Source organism: Oncorhynchus keta, unplaced genomic scaffold (genome assembly GCF_023373465.1).
Source record: "Oncorhynchus keta strain PuntledgeMale-10-30-2019 unplaced genomic scaffold, Oket_V2 Un_contig_14719_pilon_pilon, whole genome shotgun sequence".
In the NCBI taxonomy this organism is placed as follows: Eukaryota; Metazoa; Chordata; class Actinopteri; order Salmoniformes; family Salmonidae; genus Oncorhynchus; species Oncorhynchus keta.
The window spans coordinates 27,001-37,972 of NW_026278903.1; the positions used below are offsets into that span (position 1 = coordinate 27,001).

The window sequence follows — 10,972 nt, forward strand, 5'->3', positions numbered from 1 at the left end:
TTCCTGGATGGTTGGGAGATCTTGGAGGATGTGTTGGTACCATTCTTTATTCATGACTGTGTTCTTAGGAGTGAGCCCACTCCCTTGGCTGAGAAGCAACAACACACATGAATGGTCTCAGGATGCTTTACTGTTGGCATGACACAGACTGATGGTAGCGCTCACCTTGTCTTCTCCTCAGAGAAGCAACCCCACACATGAATGGTCTCAGGATGCTTTACTGTTGGCATGACACAGACTGATGGTAGCGCTCACCTTGTCTTCTCCTCAGAGAAGCAACCCCACACATGAATGGTCTCAGGATGCTTTACTGTTGGCATGACACAGACTGATGGTAGCGCTCACCTTGTCTTCTCCGGACAAGCCTTTTTCCGGATGCCCCAAACAATCGGAAAGGGGATTCATCAGAGAAAATGACTTTACCCCAGTCCTCAGCAGTCCAATCCCTGTACCTTTTGGAGAATATCAGTCTGTCCCTGATGTTGTTCCTGGAGAGAAGTGGCTTCTTTGCTGCCCTTCTTGACACCAGGCCATCCTCCAAAAGTCTTCGCCTCACTGTGCGTGCAGATGCACTCACACCTGCATGCTGCCATTCCTGAGCAAGTTCTGTACTGGTGGTGCCCGATCCCGCAGCTGAATCAACTTTAGGAGATCGTCCTGGTGTTTGCTGGAATTTCTTGGGAACCCTGAAGCCTTCTTCACAACAATTGAACCGCTCTCCTTGAAGTTTTTGATTATCCGGTAAATGGTTGATTTAGGTGCAATCTTACTGGCAGCAATATCCTTGCCTGTGAAGTCCTTTTTGTGCAAAGCAATGATGATGGCACGTGTTTCCTTGCTGGTAACCGTGGTTGACAGAGGAAGAACAGTGATTCCAAGCACCACCCCCTTTTGAAACTTCCAGTCTGTTATTCGAACCCAATCAGCATGACAGAGTGGTCTCCAGCCTTGTCCTTGTCAACACTCACACCTGTGTTAGCAAGAGAATCACTGATATGATGTCAGCTGGTCCTTTTGTGGCAGGGCTGAAATGCAGTGGAAATGTTTTTGGGGATTCAGTTCATTTGCATGGCAAAGAGGGACTTTGCAATTATTTGCAATTCATCTGATCACTCTTCATAACATTCTAGAGTATACACAAATTGCCATCATACAAACTGAGGCATCAGACTTTGTGAATATTAATATTTGTGTCATTCTCAAAACTTTTGTCCATGACTGTATATTTTACAGTTTAGATATGAAAGCACTTTATGTATCTAAACTCCTCAAAAAAATAGACATCCCTTTTTCAGGATCCTGTCTTTCAAAGATAATTTGTAAAAATCCAAATAACTTCACAGATCTATATTAAAAGGGTTTAAGCACTGTTTCCATGCTTGTTCAATGAACCATAAACAATTAATGAACATGCACCTGTGGGACGGTCGTTTAGACACTAACAGCTTACAGACGGTAGGCAATTAAGGTCACAGTTATAAAAACTTAGGAAACTAAAGAGGTCTTTCCACTGACTCTGAAAAACACAGAAAGAAAGATACCCAGGGTCCCTGCTCAGTTGCATGAATGTGCCTCAGGCATGCAGCAAGGAGGCACAGGATTGCAGATGTGGCCATGGAAATAAATTGTGATGTCTGTACTGTGAGACGCCTAAGACAGCGCTAAAGGGGAGACAGGACGGACAGATGATAGTCCTCGCAGTGGCATAACACATGTAACAACACCTGCACAGGATCGGTACATCCGCACATCACACCTGCGGGACAGGTACAGGATGGCAACAACAACTGCCCGAGTTACACCGGAACACACAATCCCTCCATCAGTGCTCAGATTGTCCGTAATAGGCTGAGAGAGGCTGGACTGAGGGCTTGTAGACCTGGTGTAAAGCAGGTACTCCCCAGACATCACTGGCAACAATGTCGCCTATGGGCACAAACCCACTGTCACTGGGCCAGGCAGGACTGGCAAAAAGTGCTCTTCACTGACGAGTCGCGGTTTTGGCTCACCAGGGGTGATGGTCGTATTCGCATGTATCGTCGAAGGAATGAGCGTTACAACGAGGTCTGTACTCTGGAGCGGGATCGATTTGGAGGTGGAGGGTCCGTCATGGTCTGGGGGCGGTGTGTCAGTATCATCGGACTGAGCTTGTTGTTATTGCAGGCAATCTCAACGCTGTGCGTTACAGGAAGACATCTTCCTCCCTCATGTGGTACCCTTCCTGCAGGCTCATCCTGACATAATATAATAATATAATAATATAATATATGCCATTTAGCAGACGCTTTTATCCAAAGCGACTTACAGTCATGTGTGCATACATTCTACGTATGGGTGGTCCCGGGGATCGAACCCACTACCCTGGCGTTACAAGCGCCATGCTCTACCAACTGAGCTACAGAAGGACCACCAGCCATACTGCTCGTTCTGTGCGTGATTTCCTGCAAGACAGGAATGTCAATGTTCTGCCGTGGCCAGCGAAGAGCCCGTTTATCAATCCCATTGAGCACATCTGGGACCTGTTGGATCGGAGGGTGAGGGCTAGCGCCATTCCCCCAAAAATGTCCGGGGAACTTGCAGGTGCCTTGGTTGAAGAGTGGGGTAACATCTCACAGCAAGAACTGGCAAATCTGGTGCAGTCCATGAGGAGGAGATCCACTGCATTACTTAATGCAGCTGGTGGCCACACCAGATACTGACTGTAACTTTTGATTTTGAGCCCCCTTTGTTCAGGGACACATTATTAATTTATGTTTGTCACATGTCTGTGGAACTTGTTCAGTTTATGTGTCAGTTGTTGAATGTTATGTTCATACAAATATTTACACATGTTAAGTTTCCTGAAAATAAACGCAAATGACAGTGAGAGGACGTTTATTTTTTTGCTGAGTTTAGTTCTCCCATTTGAAGAAGTCTTAATTATTTGGACAAATTAATTTAGTAAAAAAGTTTAGTATTTGGTCCCATATTCCATGCCTGCAGTGATTACATCAAGCTTGTGATACTACTAACTTGTTGAATTAATTAGCAGTTTGTCTTGGTTGTGTTTTGGATGTTTTTCACCATAGAAACTGAATGGTGAATAATGTAATGTCATTTTGGAGTCACTTCACTTGTATTGTTAGTAAGAATATAAGATGTTTCTGAACACTTCTACATTCATGTGGATGCTCCTATGATGATGAATAATCAGGAATGAATCGTGAATAATGATGAATGAGAAAGTTATTAGAGGCACAACGATCAGAATAAATGCTGACCTCCCTGTTGGTAATGGTGAGAGGTTAGTATGTTTTGTTGTATCCTCTGTTATTGGTAATGGTGAGGTTAGCATGTTTTGTTGGAGCCTCTGTTATTGGTAATGGTGAGAGGTTAGCATGTTTTGTTGTAGCCTCTGTTATTGGTAATGGTGAGAGGTTAGCATGTTTTGTTGTGATACCTCACTGTCTAAATATATATGTTGTGGACTGTATACTCAATGCAATCTAAATCTGATACCTCACTGTCTAAATAGATATGGTGTGGACTGTATACTCAATACAATCTAAATCTGATACCTCACTGTCTAAATAGATATGGTGTGGACTGTATACTCAATACAATCTAAATCTGATACCTCACTGTCTAAATAGATATGGTGTGGACTGTTTACTCAATACAATCTAAATCTGATACCTCACTGTCTAAATAGATATGGTGTGGACTGTATACTCAATACAATCTAAATCTGATACCTCACTGTCTAAATAGATATGGTGTGGACTGTATACTCAATACAATCTAAATCTGATACCTCACTGTCTAAATAGATATGGTGTGGACTGTATACTCAATACAATCTAAATCTGATTCCTCACTGTCTAAATAGATATGGTGTGGACTGTATACTCAATACAATCTAAATCTGATTCCTCACTGTCTAAATAGATATGGTGTGGACTGTATACTCAATACAATCTAAATCTGATACCTCACTGTCTAAATAGATATGGTGTGGACTGTATACTCAATACAATCTAAATCTGATACCTCACTGTCTAAATAGATATGGTGTGGACTGTATACTCAATACAATCTAAATCTGATACCTCACTGTCTAAATAGATATGGTGTGGACTGTATACTCAATACAATCTAAATCTGATACCTCACTGTCTAAATAGATATGGTGTGGACTGTATACTCAATACAGTCTAAATCTGATACCTCACTGTCTGTCTTCTGACTGATACTGCTTTTTAAACTGGTCTGGTCAGTCTACTATAATATTTGTACTATACATGTTTCTATCTGCAGGCAATACTTTGATCATTTGTCATTTTTTATGATACATTAATTTACGAATAGATACGTTTCAGGACACTGATATAGTTTCTATCTGAATATGTTGAAAAAATATACTGCCACTATTTTCACCACCAAAGAATAACAGTGTGATTTTAATATGATTTGAATCTTTGCAGGCTGTCAGGCTGTCTAGTCACAGAGGAAGGCTGTGCTTCTCTGGTCTCAGCTCTGAGGTCAAACCCCACACACCTGAGAGAGCTGGACCTGAGCTACAATCACCCAGGAGACTCAGGAGTCAGACTGCTCTCTGCTGGACTGGAGGATCCACACTGCAGACTGGAGAAACTCAAGTATGTAGAGGGTTTATGTCAATGTTCATAGCAGACATGTTGGACTTATCAGGCTGGTTAAGAAAAACATTCTGACCACCACTTGGACAAGTTATATGCTGTGTGTGTGTGTGTGTGTGTGTGTGTGTGTGTGTGTGTGTGTGTGTGTGTGTGTGTGTGTGTGTGTGGGCGACTTTAACCTCCCCACGTCTACCTTTGACTCATTCCTCTCTGCCTCCTTCTTTCCACTCCTCTCCTCTTTTGACCTCACCCTCTCACCTTCCCCCCCTACTCACAAGGCAGGCAATACGCTTGACCTCATCTTTACTAGATGCTGTTCTTCCACTAACCTCATTGCAACTCCCCTCCAAGTCTCCGACCACTACCTTGTATCCTTTTCCCTCTCGCTCTCATCCAACACTTCCCACACTGCCCCTACTCGGATGGTATCGTGCCGTCCCAACCTTCGCTCTCTCTCCCCCGCTACTCTCTCCTCTTCCATCCTATCATCTCTTCCCTCTGCTCAAACTTTCTCCAACCTATCTCCTGATTCTGCCTCCTCAACCCTCCTCTCCTCCCTTACTGCATCCTTTGACTCTCTATGTCCCCTATCCTCCAGGCCGGCTCGGTCCTCCCCTCCCGCTCCGTGGCTCGACGACTCATTGCGAGCTCACAGAACAGGGCTCCGGGCAGCCGAGCGGAAATGGAGGAAAACTCGCCTCCCTGCGGACCTGGCATCCTTTCACTCCCTCCTCTCTACATTTTCCTCCTCTGTCTCTGCTGCTAAAGCCACTTTCTACCATTCTAAATTCCAAGCATCTGCCTCTAACCCTAGGAAGCTCTTTGCCACCTTCTCCTCCCTCCTGAATCCCCCCTCCTCCCCTCTCTGCAGATGACTTCGTCAACCATTTTGAAAAGAAGGTCGATGACATCCGATCCTCGTTTGCTAAGTCAAACGACACCGCTGGTTCTGCTCACACTGCCCTACCCTATGCTCTGACCTCTTTCTCCCCTCTCTCCAGATGAAATCTCGCGTCTTGTGACGGCCGGCCGCCCAACAACCTGCCCGCTTGACCCTATCCCCTCCTCTCTTCTCCAGACCATTTCCGGAGACCTTCTCCCTTACCTCACCTCGCTCATCAACTCATCCCTGACCGCTGGCTACGTCCCTCCCGTCTTCAAGAGAGCGAGAGTTGCACCCCTTCTGAAAAAACCTACACTCGATCCCTCCGATGTCAACAACTACAGACCAGTATCCCTTCTCTCTCTTTTCTCTCCAAAACTCTTGAGCGTGCCGTCCTTGGCCAGCTCTACCGCTATCTCTCTCAGAATGACCTTCTTGATCCAAATCAGTCAGGTTTCAAGACTAGTCATTCAACTGAGACTGCTCTTCTCTGTATCACGGAGGCGCTCCGCACTGCTAAAGCTAACTCTCTCTCCTCTGCTCTCATCCTTCTAGACCTATCGGCTGCCTTCGATACTGTGAACCATCAGATGCTCCTCTCCACCCTCTCCGAGTTGGGCATCTCCGGCGCGGCCCACGCTTGGATTGCGTCCTACCTGACAGGTCGCTCCTACCAGGTGGCGTGGCGAGAATCTGTCTCCTCACCACGCGCTCTCACCACTGGTGTCCCCCAGGGCTCTGTTCTAGGCCCTCTCTTATTCTCGCTATACACCAAGTCACTTGGCTCTGTCATAACCTCACATGGTCTCTCCTATCATTGCTATGCAGACGACACACAATTAATCTTCTCCTTGCCCCCTTCTGATGACCAGGTGGCGAATCGCATCTCTGCATGTCTGGCAGACATATCAGTGTGGATGACGGATCACCACCTCAAGCTGAACCTCAGCAAGACGGAGCTCCTCTTCCTCCCGGGAAGGACTGCCCGTTCCATGATCTCGCCATCACGGTTGACAACTCCATTGTGTCCTCCTCCCAGAGCGCTAAGAACCTTGGCGTGATCCTGGACAACACCCTGACGTTCTCAACTAACATCAAGGCGGTGTCCCGTTCCTGTAGGTTCATGCTCTACAACATCCGCAGAGTACGACCCTGCCTCACACAGGAAGCGGCGCAGGTCCTAATCCAGGCACTTGTCATCTCCCGTCTTGACTACTGCAACTCGCTGTTGGCTGGGCTCCCTGCCTGTGCCATTAAACCCCTACAACTCATCCAGAACGCCGCAGCCCGTCTGGTGTTCAACCTTCCCAAGTTCTCTCACGTCACCCCGCTCCTCCGCTCTCTCCACTGGCTTCCAGTTGAAGCTCGCATCCGCTACAAGACCATGGTGCTCGCCTACGGAGCTGTGAGGGGAACGGCACCTCAGTACCTCCAGGCCCTGATCAGGCCCTACACCCAAACAAGGGCACTGCGTTCATCCACCTCTGGCCTGCTCGCCTCCCTACCACTGAGGAAGTACAGTTCCCCGCTCAGCCCAGTCAAAACTGTTCGCTGCTCTGGCCCCCAATGGTGGAACAAACTCCCCACGACGCCAGGACAGCGGAGTCAATCACCACCTTCCGGAGACACCTGAAACCCCACTCTTCAAGGAATACCTAGGATAGGGTAAGTAAGGGTAAGTAATCCTTCTCACCCCCCTTCTCCCCCAACAAGATTTAGATGCAAGTGGCTGTTCCACTGGTTGTCATAGGTGTTTGCACCAATTTGTAAGTCGCTCTGGATAAGAGCGTCTGCTAAATGACTTAAATGTAAATGTAAATGTAAATGTGTGTGTGTGTGTGTGTGTGTGTGTGTGTGTGTGTGTGTGTGTGTGTGTGTGTGTGTGTGTGTGTGTGTGTGTGTGTGTCACTGAGTGTGAGTGTGTGTCCAGTGTGTGTGCCTGTGTGTGTGTCCTGTGTGTATGTATGTGTGTATGTATGTGTCCAGTGTGTGTGTGTGTGTGTGTGTGTATCACTGAGTGTGAGTGTGTGTATCACTGAGTGTGAGTGTGTGTCCAGTGTGTGTGTGTGTGTGTGTGTGTGTGTGTGTGTGTGTGTGTGTGTGTGTGTGTCCTGTGTGTGTGTGTGTGTGTGTGTGTGTGTGTCCTGTGTGTGTGTGTGTTTCACTCAATGACTGTCTGTTCTTCTGCTTACCGCTACAGTGTGGAACATGGTGGAGAGAACAGAATGAAACCTGGGCTTAGAAAATGTGAGTGTTGACTGCTGTGAAGAATATGACTAAGAATAACTCTTAATTCAAGTTAAGTCAAAGACCAACATCATTACTGACTTGGTCATATTAAATATCAGCTGTAGTTCTACAGAAGCAGAAATCAGGGACACCAAAGTTTACAAAGAGTTGATTTGACAGTGTGTGTGTGTGTGTGTGTGTGTGTGTGTGTGTGTGTGTGTGTGTGTGTGTGTGTGTGTGTGTGTGTGTGTGTGTGTGTGTGTGTGTGTGTGTGTGTGTGTGTGTGTGTGTGTGTGTGTGTGTGTGTGTAATTAATGTGAATAAGTGTGTTTTATATTACCATACAGTATAACATATGATCATTCAACAAGTCTCAAGTTACCTTAACTTCTCCTTTTGATACCTAGAAACATCTACATTAAATGAATTAGTGAAAAGTGAGTTAACATTCTAATGTGAATGATGATGATTTCTAATATTGTGTCTGGTTTCATCCATCAGATGTCTGTGATCTCACACTGGACCTAAACACAGTAAACAGACTCCTCTCTCTGTCTGAGGAGAACAGAAAGGTGACATGTAGGAGAGGAGCAGCCATATCATGATCACCCAGAGAGATTTGAGGACTGTAGACAGGTGCTGTGTAGAGAGGGTCTTACTGGGTGCTGTTACTGGGAGGTAGAGTGGAGTGGGAGAGGGGCTGTTATAGGAGTGACATATAAAGGAATCAGCAGGAGAGGAAGGGTTGATGACTGTAGGCTTGAGAAAATGACAAGTCCTGGAGTCTGTTCTGCTCTGACAACAGTTACACTGCCAGGCACAATAATAAACCCACTCTCATAGACCCCTCTTCCAGCTCCCACAGAGTAGGAGTGTATCTGGACTGGTCAGCCGGCACTCTGTCCTTCTATAGAGCCTCCTCTGACACACTGACCCACCTGATCACATTCACCTCCACATTCACTGAGCCTCTCTATCCAGGGTTTAGGGTTTGGAATGACTCCTCAGTGTCCCTGAAATAACACACACTGGACACACTCACTCTGGACAAACACACTACACACTCACTGGACTGTTAGTGGAATTCTAAATTCCTATATATAACGTTCTATCTCTTAGAGGCCCTATAGTTTCTCGAGCTTTCACTCCACGCCTGAATTCAAGGTCAGTCAGTATAAATCAGCATTCTAGACAGTCTGGAGATAGTCCGTTCCTGAGATTGTACAAATGAACTAAGGAACAGACCTTCATTGTTACTAAACTCCTGACTACATTATATACAATTGGGAAAGGGAGCAAGAGAGAAAATTAATATGTACAGTACATTATAGCATTTGGACTAGTCAGTTCTGATTGGAATGTATACATAATTAGTCATTTCAACATACACACTGGACACACTCACTCTGGACAAACACACAACACACACACACACACACACACACACACACACACACACACACACACACACACACACACACACACACACACACACACACACACACACACACACACACACAAAGGACACACACTGACACACACACAATGGACACACACACTGGACACTCACACACACACTGACACACACACACACACACACTGGACACACACAAACACACTGGACACACATGCACACACTGGACACACACACATGCACTGGACACACACACACACACACTGGAAACACAAACACACACAAACACACTGAAGACAGAAACACACACTGGACACAAACACATGCACTGGAGACACACAACAGGACAAACACACACACAATGGACACACACACACACACTGGACAAAAACACATGCACTGGACACACACACACACACAGACTGGACAAAAACACATGCACTGGACAATCACACACACTGGACACACACACACTGGACATACACACACACACGCACACACACACACACACACACACACACACACACACACACACACACACACACACACACACACACACACACACACACACTGGACACACACGCACACACACACACACTGGACACACACGCACACACTGAACACACATACACACACTGGACATACACACTGGACACACACACACTGTACACACACACACACTGGACACACACACACTGTACACACACACTGATACACACACACATACATACACTGGACACACACACACACTCTGGACACACACACAAACTGGACAAATCCTGGACACACACACACACTCTGGACACACACACAAACTGGACAAATCCTGGACACACACACACAAACACTAGACACACACATACACACACACACTCTGGACACACACACACACTCTGGACACACACACATTTGGACACACACGCACACACACACACACTGATACACACACACACTGATACACACAATGGACACAAACACACACACACTGGACACACACACACTCACTCAATCCCCCCAAAACAACATGCAGTCTTTCCACAAAACTCCCATGAAGTTATAGTGTGACGTTATGAGTTGACGTTAAAGTAACATTCTCAGAACATACTGCACTTGTTTTATACTGATGGATCCTCTGTTTATCATCTTGTTTTATACTGTTTTAGATGGATCCTCTGTTTATCATCTTGTTTTATACTGTTTTAGATGGATCCTCTGTTTATCATCTTGTTTTAGATGGATCCTCTGTTTATCATCTTGTTTTATACTGTTTTAGATGGATCCTCTGTTTCTCATCTTGTTTTATACTGTTTTAGATGGATCCTCTGTTTCTCATCTTGTTTTATACTGTTTTAGATGGATCCTCTGTTTATCATCTTGTTTTATACTGTTTTAGATGGATCCTCTGTTTATCATCTTGTTTTATACTGTTTTAGATGGATCCTCTGTTTATCATCTTGTTTTATACTGTTTTAGATGGATCCTCTGTTTATCATCTTGTTTTATACTGTTTTAGATGGATCCTCTGTTTATCATCTTGTTTTATACTGTTTTAGATGGATCCTCTGTTTATCATCTTGTTTTATACTGTTTTAGATGGATCCTCTGTTTATCATCTTGTTTTATACTGTTTTAGATGGATCCTCTGTTTAAACATTTAAACTCTTACAATAACACCGTTAAAATACCAATGTGATCATTTGTTGAGTGTTTTTATGTTGAAAAACAAATACAAATATACACGGACATATGCTCCATAGTTGTACAAGTATACAAGGATATATTGTAGTTTTCATAATTAAACATACTTGA

The 10,972-nt window shown here is 45.1% G+C and overlaps 1 protein-coding gene across 1 annotated transcript in view; it reads left to right on the forward strand.

Moving 5' to 3' along the window:
- The window catches only part of LOC127918726 (NACHT, LRR and PYD domains-containing protein 12-like), a 21,608-nt gene extending 12,953 nt beyond the window's left edge, over window positions 1–8,655 (forward strand). The window contains exons 4-6 of the mRNA XM_052501912.1: window positions 4,464–4,637; window positions 7,721–7,767; window positions 8,251–8,655. Coding sequence (XP_052357872.1) covers window positions 4,464–4,637; window positions 7,721–7,767; window positions 8,251–8,354 — 325 coding nt within the window. The 3' untranslated portion in view covers window positions 8,355–8,655. The remainder of the gene's footprint in view (window positions 1–4,463; window positions 4,638–7,720; window positions 7,768–8,250) is intronic.
- The last annotated feature ends 2,317 nt before the right edge of the window (window positions 8,656–10,972 follow it).